This window comes from Aspergillus niger, assembly GCF_000002855.4.
Source record: "Aspergillus niger supercontig An01".
NCBI lineage: Eukaryota > Fungi > Ascomycota > Eurotiomycetes > Eurotiales > Aspergillaceae > Aspergillus > Aspergillus niger.
Window position 1 is genome coordinate 3,181,233 of NT_166518.1, and position 13,679 is coordinate 3,194,911.

The window sequence follows — 13,679 nt, forward strand, 5'->3', positions numbered from 1 at the left end:
ATTTTCCTTTCTTTCACGACACTCAAGTTCCACTTGCGGAATGATCTGATAACGGTGTCCGCTTGACTATTGTACATAACTTGCTCGGCACCCCATCGCTTAACGCCCATATTTCCACTGATCATCGGCATGTGGGGGACCAGGATGCCGAGAAGACATCCATTACGACCATGGTTCGGAAGATAGATGAGGGACTAATTGGCACTTAGCGACAAGGATAGACAAAATGTATTGTGTGATATAGTAATAGATAGACACCATCATTGAACTATACGTTCAGCTGAGCCGTTTCCATGTCTTAGGCCTTCCGCCGGCCGCATAGCGTTTGGCAAATGTTTTCCAGAAGGTCGTCTTCCCTGGGACCATCCGAGCCTGCCGACCTGTGACCTGATCGTCCCGTGACAGGCCACTTCGGGGTTTACTTGCGAGTACCGTAATATATGCTAAATTAGGCGGCTGTATGGTGTAAAATTGGAAATCCTATAACCTCCCTTCCCCGATGGTATGCCTGATCATCTTTCAGTCTCCAATCTCTCCTTTGGTGATATCCCTTGTGGTTCCTGCATCTCCAAACCCCAAGCTACAAAGCAGTACTCTTCATCAGTTTATGACGTCTGCTACGGGGCGCTGATTTGTCCGCATCCATTCCATGGACTCACTCCAACTGTGCATCAGGCGATACTAGAAGTAGTAAAAGATCAGGTACAACTCGTCTACGCTTCTCTTTTTGACAACTGCGAACTCTAATCATTGGTGTCCGTGCCGAGAGCAGACCGAGGCTGGCTGACAGGAACTTAACTCACGCTCTGAAGTCAAAGAACCCCTTCAGCCAAAGCCAAAGGGCAGGTGCCGTCCGAAGAAGCCGGGGCCTGATAAACTTCGTGCTGACTTGGTCTGCTACTAGGTAGTAACCTTAAGTTCTACCGCGGCCGCTTTGGCAAGACTGAGAACCCACCACCTTCCGCAAAACTCACCAGCCATCATAATCCTCAGTCACCCAACCAAAATATTTACCAACAATCACCAAAGAGCGTCTCGGTCGGGTAAGAATGTTCTTTTCTCAGATTGGCTGTACCCAAACACCTATCTGCGCGACTATTTGGCATGTGGTCCATGGGACCACCCTCCCCATCCCCCACCCAGCAGCAACCACTTTAGGGAATGATCTTAGATTTAGATTCCCCGACGCCGAACTTCATCATTCGGCCCACGGGTCTGTTCAGCGTCGACGGAAATAACTTGCCCAGGTGCGTACGCCGTACGAAAGGCATGGCCGAGTTGCAAAGTTTCCACGAATCGAATGCATGCTCTATGCTGTAAGGTACAGCGACAGTAGCCGCAGCCGACTACCCCAGTGATCGACATTCGCACCACACTGGCCAGCACCTCCAAGCCAGAGTCCTGGAGTAACGCGAGAGATGCGAGCGCAGCGGGATTTGGAGAACTTCAACAAAGCCCGTCATTCGCAGGGTTAAAATCGCGGCGTGGCGCTGATTTGCCACCATACTACACAGTACACAAACTCATTTCTTCCAGGTTGGAGTGAGACTGAGATTGTCCCTGAGAACAACACCCCTGTCTCGTCTTTCCTCTTTTTTTAGGAATACGGGAGCAACTAGGCAAGACTGTGCTAAAGCACGTCTCAGTTTCTGTGACAGCAGGATTGTAGTTCGTGCGGACCGCTTACGCCCGTGCTTTAGTCTTCCAAAGTCTGCCGTTGAACTATTGAAATGTCTCCAGGGCTTGACTATGGTTGATCAGATGTCACTTTCGCACACTTGTCCCATAGACTTTCGGAGTACCAGACTTTCACTCGAAAAAGAGGGCCACCGCTAAAGGAGAAAATCACGCACTATAATGAGCAGTTACTTGTTCCGCTAAGCGTTCGGTCCTGTGATAGTTTCTCTCATCCGAAAGCTTATAGGTTCACAGCACCTTGCGACAGTTCATGCACCATGCCCAGCACGGTCCCCATTTCTCGGCTGCCTTTGCAAATTTCTGAGCAACCTGCATTACAGGGGATGCCCACGGTCCCACTCATGCAGGTGTGCATGGGATGTTCGATATACACCATCTTCCATACACATGGGGTTTCAGCGTCTGGTCCCACAATTCCACGGCTCCTTGTACAGCATTTGAGTCTATGTGCTAAACTTGATGCAAATATTACACCAGGCGAGACAGTAGATTCGCAGTACAAAGTCTGCAGGTCGTCTTTGTACGGGGACTGCAGATCCACGTGGCTTTAGTTCAACGCATGCTGATCACCTCGGGGCGAACTACTGAATCCCTCACTGACTGATTTAGCGTATGTTGAAGAGGAAGATGACGAGTCCTCCTGTTAGCTTCAGGATCTAAGTGTTTTGAGTCAGTCGATTAGCGTTCCCTCCGAATCATTCTGTGTTAGAGGATGCTTCGTCCGAGACATGGGAGACACCGCTGAACTTTGTTCATGGATTTGAACATTTCCGACCACCGCGCGCCGAATTTCTCCCGTGGGCGACAAGGCGGAGAAGCAACCGTGCTGAGAGAGTGGGCTTGAAGTTTTGAACACTCTAACCGGTACCAACTCCTTGTCCTAGCACGAATGAAGCTTAGAGCGCTTTTCAGGAGCAGGCGCCGTTTTCTTGGAGTGGACAGGTCTAGTCTACTGTCGTGATAGTAGTATACACTAACCAGCGCGCTTTGCAACTTTTCTGGGATCCTTCGACTTTCGAGACCCAACCACTAATCAAGCACAATATATTGCACAGCATCAGCGCCCCCTGGACTGGAGTCTAGAAGGAATAATGTGTTGGGCGCCGATATTAAGGAGACGCACGTTATCACAGCCACAATTCCCATTAGTGATGCTGTGTTGTCATCCACGTCATCCCGATTTGGCATAGTGCACGTGATGCGGGGCTGCCTCTCCCTCTCCAGCTTCATCTATACTGTATCGTCTTACTACAGCTTAGTGTCCTCTTTAACCTCACTCAGGATCAGATATATTGATTCTAGTTGCATTTTCGAGGAAGCAGCCCGCTTGACGTCTTGCATGCAGCATACCCGCTGAAGTAAGCACTTGTACTCTTAGTCGTTACCTTATCTCTGCAAACGGAACACCCGCATCTGTAGACTAACCGGGGAATGTAGCTTCTATGTGTTTGAAAACAGATTAAGCCTTTGCTTATAAGACATACACTGCAAGATTATCAGGGGCAATTGAAAGACCATCAGGTTTACCATGACTCCATCATCGTTCTTAGGCCTTGAGGGCCTTCATGTCTTCATTACTGGTGCTGCAGGAGATATCGGTAGGCGGGCGGTGCAGGAATTCTTAGGTATGTTGCTTACTTACTCAGTCTTCGCTAGCTGGAGGCAAGTCCCAAGCATGTATTAGCCTACCCTCCTTTTGTAGTTGACGACCGTAGTGATAGCCACCAGCTGTTGCTGAGCTATTCCTTATATGTCACCATCTGCCTCCATGTGCCCTTTTCCCTGCGCAGATACAGCTCGATTCTAACCGTATTCACAGAGCAAGGATGCAAAGTGACGGCGTTTGATCTGCATGATGTGGAATTACCCGAGTCAGGTAAAAAAGACGTGGACGCTAGACTCCATGTCCTCAAGGGTGATGATACGAACGAGGAATCTATCCAATCCAGCATCTCCCAAGCCAGCAGACGCCTCGGCCCCATCAATGTTCTCGTTGTCAATTCTATCCCTGCTGGACAAGGCAGTGAACTTCCCATCTGGGATCTGCCCTTGGACACCTGGGAGAAGACGTCTCGAGTCAACGTAAGAGGAACGTTTCTCACAATTAAGCACTTCCTGCGAGCTGCTCAATCGGCCCAGCAGACTCTCGGCAAGGAGTTGCATAATCTTGCTATCGTCGTGGCAGGAGGAGAGCTACTTGGGAAGGCAGACTTGCACACCGAGTTGATCCAGAAAGTGAAGAAGGATATAGTCCGTCTCAACAGGCAGGCGAGGATCAACATCATTGCCCCAGTTGATACCACAGGGACGCAACCAAAGTATGAATTCCTGATCATCCCAGAAATACACCCGCTAACCTCTTCTAGCATATCTCACTCAACCACAACAGACTCAATTTCCCGAACCATAGCATTCCTAGCCTCCCACCGCGCAGCTGGACACCTGACAGGCCAATGCCTCAACCAGAATAACAACACGCAAAGCGGGTCTACCTCAACCAGCCTTACCCCGTCCATCCCCAGAGGCCTCTCCAGACTCAGCAAAAAAATCCGCGTCGTCGTATCCATCGACCTAGATGCCGTCTCTGGCTGGCTCGGCACCGGTCACCACCCAGACAACATCCTCGCCGACTACTCAGCGGGCTTCTTCGGCGCCAAAGTCGGCGTCCCACGTCTCCTGCGCATGCTCAAGAAGCTCAACCTCGCCGACCGCTGCACGTGGTTCATCCCGGGCCACTCCGCGGAGAGCTTCCCAGATGAAGTACGCCAAGTAGTCGACTCCGGCTGCGAGATAGGACTGCACGGCTACGCCCACGAGGGGGCCTACCAGATGACGGTGGAACAAGAGCGCGACGTGCTGGTCAAGTGTATCGACATCGCCACAAAACTCACGGGCAAGAAACCAGTTGGTTATCGAGCTCCGTTATACCAGCTCCGCGAGTCAACTCTAGACCTGCTGGAAGAATTCGGCTTCGAATACGGTATCCTCTCCTCCCCTAACAGTCCTCCGTGACCCCTTCCTGCCACTCCACCCCTATCTACCACACAACAACCTACTAAGAATGATACTACCATGAATAGACTCCTCCATAACCGAGCACGACAGCCACCCCATCTTCGCCCCTCGCCGCCCACCCATCCAAACCATCGACTTCTCCCAGCCTGCCTCAAGCTGGATGCATCCCCTCCCACCTTCCTCAGACCGACGCCCTCTCGTCTGCGTCCCTTGCAACTGGTATATGGAAGACATGACCCCGATGCAGTTTCTTCCCCACGCGCCGAACTCGCACGGCTACACGGACTCGCGGGTCATCGAGAACATGTGGAAAGATCGGTTCCTCTGGATTCGGGAGAATGAGGAGGAGCCGGTGTTCCCCGTGCTGATGCATCCTGATACGAGTGGCATGGTGCATGTAATTGGCATGTTGGAACGGATGTTGGGATGGTTGAAGGAGTGGGGGGAGGATGAGGTGGAGTTTTGTCAGTCGCAGGAGGTGGCGAAGTGGTTTAGGGAGAAAGAGATGGGGAAGAAGGAGTAGACAGATAGATGGATACTAGTGAGGGAGGGTTTTAGGTGATATTGGGGAGGGGGGTAGTAATGTTATTCAGCTACGGTGACTTACGTCTATAACTTACTAGAAGTGTGAGTAACTACTTAAAAAAAGAGAGAATATCTAGACTTGAGGAAGTGACATTTGATCCAATTTATCATACTATACACCAGTAAGATATTAACAAACCGTGTATTCCATCTAGTTGACAGCAACAACCCCCATATTATCATATCACCTCGAAATATATCAGCTGTACAGCCCAATATCTTCAAACATATATGCAGCGTAAATAAGAAAGATGAAAAGAAAGAGAACAAATAAGCAGAAGAAAACAAGCTCATCATCACATCATCTCATCGTAAAAGAAACAATCGCTATCAATCAATCAATCAATCAATCAATCACTTTTCCATCTAACCCCCATCAACCACCCTACTCATCATACAAATCCATATCCCCACTACCATCCTCCATCTCCGCCAACGCCTCATCATCCTCATCGATCATATCCTGATCCTCATCGGGTGGAATCTCATGATTAGGAAGGACATCGATACGGCCGTCGCGCATAACCACCCTCGCGGCCTCGCCATCCCGCACACTGCCGCGCAGAATCAGCACCGCCAAACGATTCAGCACCTCGCGCTCGATAATCCGTCCGAGCGGACGAGCACCATAAGCGGGCGAGTATCCCGCTTCGCCCAGGTAATCCTTGACTTCGTCGGAGCATTCAATGATGACGTTGCGGTCATTGTTCTCAAGACGGCGCTGCACCTCGTCCAGACGGAGGTCGACGATCTTGCGGATCTCGCGCTTGGTGAGACGGTTGAAGATGACGGTGCTGGAGATGCGGTTAAGAAATTCAGGGAGGAAGTAGTCGCGCAGGGCGCCCATGACGAGCTCGCGGGTTTGAGGGTCGATGCGGCCGTCCTTGGTGGTGGGGCGGGAGAGGAATTCGGCACCCAGGTTGGAGGTCATGACTACGATGCAGTTCTTAGCGTCGACGATTCTGCCTTGGCCGTCGGTGATGCGGCCGTCGTCCATGAGTTGGAGGAGGACAGTCAGGACTTCCTTGGCGGCTTTTTCGACTTCGTCGAAGAGCAGGATCGAGAAGGGCCGCCGGCGGAGGCTCTCGGTTAGCTGGCCGCCGGCGTCGTGGCCGACGTAGCCTGGCGGAGCGCCGATCATGCGGCTCAGGGAGTGGCGTTCTTGGTATTCAGACATGTCGAAGCGGATCATGGCCTTGGGATCGTCGAAGAGGAACTCGGCCAAGGCCTTGGTCAGCAAGGTCTTACCGGTACCGGAGGGACCGCAGAACAGGAAGCTAGGGGGTGAGTTGGGGTTGCTGAGACCAGACCGCTGGAGTCGGATGGCGTTGGAGACCGAGGTCACCGCTTCCTTTTGACCAACGACGACCTTGCCAAGGTACTTCTCCATGTTCAGCAGCTTGTCCTTTTCGGTGGTCTTGAGCCGTGTCACGGGGATACCGGTCCAACGGGCGACGATTTCGTTGATTTGCTCGGGGCCGACTGCGTCCGCGAGCAGAGCTTCGCCGGCATCGCCCTGACGTGCCCGCCGCTCTTCATCGGCCCTGGCGCGGTCGACTTCGAGCCGCTCAATGAGGGCCTTGGTCTCAGGGATGGCATAGTACTCGAGATCGGCGGCTGTTTGGGTGTCACCAGAGCGCTCTGCTTCATCACGCTTGACCTTGAGGGAGTCGAGCTTGATCTTGGCGTCCTGGATGGACTTGCTGCGCTGCTTTTCGCTCTCGTACTTCTCGCGCATAGGCCGCAGCTCTTCGGTAACGTTGGCGGCTTCTTGCTTGGCGGCTTCGAGACGGGCTTTGGAAGCATCGTCCTTCTCGCGCTCGAGAGCGTGGATTTCAATCTGCAACTGACGGAGCTTTCTCTCCAGGTTGTCTAGCGCCTCTGGCTCGGATTCGCGCGTCACCCGCACGGCAGCGGCGGCTTCATCGATCAGGTCAACTGCGGAGTCGGGGAGTCGGCGTGCGGTCAGATAGCGCGCAGCTAGCGTGGCAGCGGACACGATAGCGCCGTCGAGGATGTTGACACCGTGATGCACCTCGTACTTCTCCTTGAGTCCACGCAGAATGGAGATGGTTTCCGGAACGGAAGGCTCCTTGACGAGGACTTGCTGGAAACGACGCTCGAAAGCCTGGTCCTTTTCGATGTATTTGCGGTATTCGCCCAGGGTGGTCGCACCAATGCAATGCAACTGACCACGAGCCAGCATGGGCTTCAACAGGTTGGCAGCATCCATGCCCCCTTCGCCGCTGGAGCCTGCGCCCATGAGCAAATGAATTTCATCGACAAAGAGAACAATGGTGTCTTTTGATTCTTCAATCTCCTTCAGAACGCCCTTCATCCGCTCTTCGAACTCTCCGCGATATTTGCTGCCTGCAACGAGCGAGCCGACGTCGAGAGACAGCAGCCGGCACTGTGCTAGGTTGGCCGGAATATCTGCATTGACGATACGACGAGCCAGGCCTTCGACAATGGTGGTCTTTCCGACACCGGGTTCACCGATGAGTACTGGGTTGTTCTTGGTCCGGCGACTCAGGATACGAATCACCCGACGGATCTCCTCTTCACGGCCAATGACAGGGTCAATCTTTCCCTCTCTGGCCAGAGCAGTCATGTCGATGGTGAATTTCTTCAGGTTCTCGTTTTCGCTTTCGGCATCCGCAGTCTTGGAGTCGACCCGTTTTGTACCACGGATCTGCTGGACAGCACTGTCGATCAACTTGACGTTGGGAATGTTGGCATCGGCCAAGGCGCGCTGGACCTGTGAGTCCTGCGCGGCGGAGAGGATGAGATGGTCAATGGCGACATAGCTATCCTTTTGCGTCTTGGAAAGTTCGGAAGCCGACCGGATGACCTTGGCAAGTGCGGGCGAGACGCTGACAGTCTCTGGCGGAGGATCCTGAGAAGGGAGACGAACCAGCATCTTCATGAGAGATCGTTCCAGAAGTTGTGGATCGCCATGGGCGCGTTCGACAACCTGGCGGAAGAGAGGGGCGGAGGAGGTTTCGTGGGAAGGATGAGCGGGGGCTTGCTGGTCTTTGGATTCATCGGGAGAAGGGTTGAGGAGAGAGACGGCGAGATGAACAGGAAGGATCTGAGAGTGCGAATATTGCTCTGCCAAGCTGCTGGAGTCCAGCAAAGCCTTGTTGGCTCTGTCTGTGAATTGAGCGCCGTTCATGTTGGGGCGGAATGTGAGGGAAGAATGTGGGATGGAAACGAGCTAATCAGTGATTATGGTTTAAGTTGCGACACAAGAGGGTAAGAGATGTGGTAAAGGCGAAGAGGATGAGTAAAATGCTCAGAGATTATGTGGAAGCAATGTTCCGTGTGAACGAGAGAAGGAAGTCTGCTGATTGAGTCTGATGAGAGAGAAGAGGCGAGCAGAAGATGATGCCGGCTTGCATAATATACAGCGTGACTTCAGATGCCCGATTGGGTTCATGACGACACTGGCAGCTTCCACCGCCTTCCAGAAGCACCGCCTGTCATCCAGATGTCACGTGTTGTTGCCTGACCCTGCGGGCTTGTTCTTGCCTGATCCAGCAGGCCTGCAAGTGGGGTAATTTTTAGTCATGTGACTTGACACTGGCCAGTTGCCGTTTTCGGAGCCGAGATCGTCCAGATCGAAGAAATCTTGAAGTCAAATTCGAATGAAAATAATGTCTCTCTCTCTTCATGGTCTCGCTCAACTTGAAACGGCCAACTTCTTGTGGTATCCACTAACGCCACCTCTTTTCTATGATGACTGTGTCCCGGGCCATCTCATTAGAGTGTGTGCCCTGACATTTCCAGGAATCTGCCCCGGCGCTAACGGCGCCAGATTCACTCCTGGCGTGTTGGGATCGCCTCCAGCAATAGAGAGGAACCCCCCACGTTGGCGTCGTCCGGGCTTGATTGGCATGCAATCCTTCTGGTCTGGCCAGGATTAGAGTTCCTGGTCTTGTTGGTGGCGGTGGTAGTGGTAGTGGTCCATGACAACTTCCCGATCAAACGAGCGCCATTCAATGCTTGAGGACTTTTCTGCTGATACTTTCTCAGATCCCGGGAAGGGCGGGGATGTTGGTTGGAAGAGAGGGTTGCTCTCCTGACACGAGATCGTGAACATCTCCCCCCCTGCAACCAACAAATTCTATTTCTCCTTTGATAGATGATGATTCGGAGACATCTATCCCGACTAATTCTCTTCCGTGGTGAATGATTCCCCCGCCTCACAACCCCCTCCATGCGATCAGCGCATCGATATGGCCTCATCAGGTCATTCCAGGCCCGAGCGTGACGTCAAGCAGTGGGAACCCCCCCTCCTCTTAATTCTCTCCTTGGGATGCTCAAGCCTGGATGAGCCAAACTATCCCCCCCTCTGCTATCGCCCGGGATCTCGTCCCCCGTGAATGTGAGACACTCTCAAGGCTACGGACCCAGTTCCGACCATGAAATGCAGGCTGAGGAGAGATCTGATCAAGGGGAATAAGGCGTAGATCGTAATTCGCAAGTGGTTGCAGGGATCTGTTCGCCCTTTTCCGGTGTCTTTCTGCCGGCCGCAAAAAAACCTCCCCTCCAACGTCATGACTATGACCGAAGGATATGATAAAGGTCTTATCCACATCCAACAACCAGCGACAATGGCCCTTTCAGCAGCGATATCGCAACACTTGCCCTTGAACTACTTTCTGCACCATCTGCACCATCTGCACACTACCAGGCACCGTTCAACTTCATTCCTCATGCGGCAATAATTCACAGAGTCCAGGCATCAACAGTGGATAGCAAGAGGGGCTGCCATTACGTTTAACCCCTTGACTAGCCCAGCACCGTTGTCTGGTAGACTGTAGTGGTGTGGATATCGCACTCGTACACTATACTACTTGGGACCCTCAACTTTCGTAGGGACTGACTGACTGGCTTATCCGCTCCATCCACGGGTCAACCTTCCCTGTTTTGTTTTGCCTGGCATTACATTGGTCCTGGACTTTGCAGCGAACGACCGTCCGTCTTTTCTTGCTGTTGGAGCTGCGCTTCTGATTCGTGATACCTGCTTTTTTTTTCCCTCCCGCGTGGAGGAGGGCAACCCGTATTTCCATTCATTCCCCTCCGCTGCCTTCAGCCTGGTCGACATTCCGAATTCCCTCTCGAGTATAAGAAGCCCCTCTCCTCCATCATCGGCTGCTCTCCTACTCGCCGTTTTTCTTTTGCTAGTATCTTTTGCTCGCCCAATCCACGGGGGATTTGCAACGACTGCCTGACCGGGCATTTGTTCTTGCAGATTATTGCATCGGAACAGCAATACCACAAAAGCAACAGCTGCTACATCTTGTCTTGGACGGGGATTTCAGTGATTCCCAAACAGTCCCTACACCGGCGGTGAAATTCCCTGGTAGATAGTAGTGTGCACTGTTGATCTTTAAAATATCGACTCGGATCTGAATTGGAAACGGTTCATTTCTGCTTCTATTATTTTTTTTGGTGAACCAGCCAGTCAGCCTGCCCTGGTGGCTCATTCATCATCGCATCTAATTCAAGATGTCTCAAAAACCCATCTTCGTGGCTACCCATCCACGCGCCTGCTCTACGGCCTTTGAACGAGTACGCGTGATCCTCGCATTCCAGAGTGCTGAAAACATCAAGATTTTCTAAAAATAAAATTGAAGCACACATAGCAAGACGATTAGAACCTGCTGACACGTACAACAGGTCTTCATGACCCGTCGGGATACCATCCAGTGTATCCATGAGCCGTTTGGTGATGCCTTCTACTACGGGCCTGAACGCCTGTCGGCCAGATTCGCCGACGACGAACAGGCTCGTCTAGAGAGTGGTTTCAGCCAGTCGACGTTCCAGACCGTCCTGGCCAGAATCGAGCGCGAAGCTTCTGAGGTCCGACCCTTCTTCTTGGTCGCGTTTCTTTCTTTCTGCGTTCTACACCTTGTCATCCATCCCTCCCTGTCTGTCGTTATGCGCCCGGCCGAGGTGAAAATCCCGGCTGGATGGTCCTGCCCTGCATCGTAGAGGCCAGTTGCCAATCTTTTCCCCCTCTCCCCCTTAACCCTCCCCCCCTTGATGGGCTGGGGACCTGCGGCATCTGCATGCCTACGCAGGTCCCTCTTCTCTATTTATGCGCCTCTCGTACAAGCCCATGATCACACGAGGTAGTCACCTCACTGTCATCGTCAAGATGGCGTCGGATCTCACCAACCCCAGTCGAACCATCACACTACTCTCCTACTCTACTCTTACTCTACTCGGTTGCTGCGAGATACTTACCACCAGCAGGGCAAGCGTATCTTCATGAAGGACATCATGCACTACCTCCTCCCACCATACAGCAAACCCGCCAGCATTGCGCCATCGCTGAACAGAATCAAGCGGGGCGTGGGCACCGAGTCTAACGGAGAGACTGCTCCCCATTCGGCCGTTGGCGCCAACGGCACCAGCAACGGCGCCCACGCCAACGGCCACCACACCCAGCAGCTGAATGGCACAAGCCCAGTACAGAACGGGACCAAGAATGGGCTGAATGGCCACGCTGCGCTGGACCACTCCACGCCGGTGAAACCGGCAGCTACCCGGGAGCCGTACCCGTACGACACGGCAGCCGAGCCAGGCAATCCTACCGTGATGCCCACGGAAATCCTCTCCCAGTTCCATTTTGCCTTCCTCATCCGCGACCCCCACCACAGTGTCCCCTCCTACTTCCGCTGCACCATTCCGCCCCTCGACCAAGTGACAGGCTTCCACAACTATGATCCCTCCGAGGCCGGGTACGACGAGCTGCGTCGCACCTTCGACTACCTGCGTAGCGTGCGCCTGATTGGCCCCCACATTGCCACGCAGGAGCGTGACGCCGACGATATCGACAACCGCCTGCGACCGGTGACTAGCGGGCTCAACGGATACGAGGCCGGGGCGGAGATCTGTGTAGTCGACGCCGATGATATGTTGCAGAAGCCGGCGCCCATGATCGAGGCGTTCTGTCGTAGCGTGGGCCTCGAGTATACCCCCGACATGCTGTGCTGGGATACCGAGGAAGACCACCAGGTTGCTCGGGACAAGTTCGAGAAGTGGAGGGGCTTTCACAACGATGCGATCGAGTCGAAGGGCCTGGTTGCTAGAAAGCATGTAAGTTATTAGTAGACCTTGCACGGTTATATGTCCCTGTCCATGAAGTTAGTCACTAACACCACCCAACAGCCCCATGCCGTCAAGACGGAAGAAGAATGGGACGCCGAATGGCGCAAGAAATACGGCCCGGAGGCAGCAGACCTCATCCGTAAGACCGTCGACGCCAACATGGCTGATTACTTGTATATGAAGCAATTTGCCATGCGCGTGTAGGTCCAGGTCAGGACAGTCTGTCCTTACGGGCCCGGGACACCAGGAGGAAAGAAGAAGAGAAACCACCGGAAGAAGAACGGGGGACCGATGGCCTTAAGTAAGAAAGAAGCAGAAGAATGATTAAAAGAGGGGTTAATCCACTCTTTTAACTTCGGAATGGTATGCTGGGTGACGAATGTTCAGGCATGATGAATTCTTAGCTTTGATGACGCCATTTGATGTGATGATGATCTGTGCATGTTGATTCCTTTTCGATTGATTGATCGATTCGTTTGTGATTTTTTTTTTCATGAATGCAATGAGCGAAGCAAGCAAGTATGCAAAGCAAGGAAGGGTGGGAGATTGAATTAATTATGATGGAATATATGATTGATTCGTTATATTGATGTGCTTCTATGGGGAGTGTAGTGTAGATGTTGGTGTAGTTGGGTGTGGGCTATACCCGACTGCGCACATAGTAGCAGTAGCGGTCAGACTCGTGGGTTTCACTAACATACTTGCTGTGCACAACAGGACACATCATCGTTTCAGAATAACAATTACTTTGCAAAGGAATCATGTTCTGGCGACAAGTAATCATTTTCGGTCTTTGTCATTTGTGATCTACTAGTCAGTCCTATATAGATTATATCCTCGAGGGCGTAAATTGATAAAAGTTCCTGTTACGCCTTCACCCCATTACAGACGTTCATGACTTATTGCATACTATCTATTATTTATAGATAGACAGACAGTAGTCATTTGAAACGTTTATGCTAGATCATTCAGATCGACCCTGATTCAGCTGCCTATAATATACTGGAACTATATTAAGTGTTAGAGATACTTGTACTCCGACTTTAGCCGGCTGCCAGTTTTACACCCCTGCCTTGCCTTTAGAACCTATCATGTACATTTCTATCGCTGAAATCTATTTACGTTCCCAAAATATCAATCACACTCTCATAGTAATATTCCTTATACATACTATCTTATCGTATCATATTCCTAATCCTAATCCCACCCAATATAATGAAACCATCATCGTCATCATCAAATCCTCGTCCTCAATGCCA

The 13,679-nt window shown here is 52.1% G+C and overlaps 5 protein-coding genes across 5 annotated transcripts; 2 read left to right on the forward strand and 3 right to left on the reverse strand.

Annotated features, from left to right (window-relative positions):
* Nucleotides 1-276: 276 nt before the first annotated feature.
* An01g13330 (hypothetical protein) lies at nucleotides 277-2,928 on the reverse strand (the record flags this gene model as incomplete). The annotated part of the gene is made up of 11 exons (XM_059745199.1): nucleotides 277-387; nucleotides 488-560; nucleotides 804-823; nucleotides 913-988; nucleotides 1,084-1,124; nucleotides 1,195-1,444; nucleotides 1,779-1,832; nucleotides 1,931-2,007; nucleotides 2,438-2,578; nucleotides 2,677-2,704; nucleotides 2,822-2,928. 11 exons carry the CDS (start codon nucleotides 2,926-2,928, stop codon nucleotides 277-279), a joined length of 978 nt encoding a protein of 325 aa, XP_059605916.1.
* Nucleotides 2,929-3,226: 298 nt separating this feature from the next.
* Nucleotides 3,227-5,236, forward strand: An01g13340 (uncharacterized protein; the record flags this gene model as incomplete). The annotated part of the gene is made up of 3 exons (XM_001389698.1): nucleotides 3,227-3,323; nucleotides 3,518-4,678; nucleotides 4,779-5,236. 3 exons carry the CDS (start codon nucleotides 3,227-3,229, stop codon nucleotides 5,234-5,236), a joined length of 1,716 nt encoding a protein of 571 aa, XP_001389735.1.
* Nucleotides 5,237-5,683: 447 nt separating this feature from the next.
* An01g13350 (uncharacterized protein) lies at nucleotides 5,684-8,473 on the reverse strand (the record flags this gene model as incomplete). The annotated part of the gene is made up of 1 exon (XM_001389699.3): nucleotides 5,684-8,473. The coding sequence occupies one exon, from the start codon at nucleotides 8,471-8,473 to the stop codon at nucleotides 5,684-5,686; it is 2,790 nt and encodes a 929-aa protein (XP_001389736.1).
* A 558-nt stretch (nucleotides 8,474-9,031) lies between these two features.
* An01g13360 (uncharacterized protein) lies at nucleotides 9,032-10,246 on the reverse strand (the record flags this gene model as incomplete). The annotated part of the gene is made up of 6 exons (XM_059745219.1): nucleotides 9,032-9,141; nucleotides 9,162-9,408; nucleotides 9,711-9,847; nucleotides 9,897-9,980; nucleotides 10,079-10,140; nucleotides 10,221-10,246. The coding sequence occupies 6 exons, from the start codon at nucleotides 10,244-10,246 to the stop codon at nucleotides 9,032-9,034; spliced, it is 666 nt and encodes a 221-aa protein (XP_059605917.1).
* A 566-nt stretch (nucleotides 10,247-10,812) lies between these two features.
* An01g13370 (uncharacterized protein) lies at nucleotides 10,813-12,624 on the forward strand (the record flags this gene model as incomplete). The annotated part of the gene is made up of 4 exons (XM_059745224.1): nucleotides 10,813-10,875; nucleotides 10,984-11,166; nucleotides 11,563-12,408; nucleotides 12,481-12,624. The coding sequence occupies 4 exons, from the start codon at nucleotides 10,813-10,815 to the stop codon at nucleotides 12,622-12,624; spliced, it is 1,236 nt and encodes a 411-aa protein (XP_059605918.1).
* Between the last annotated feature and the right edge of the window lie 1,055 nt (nucleotides 12,625-13,679).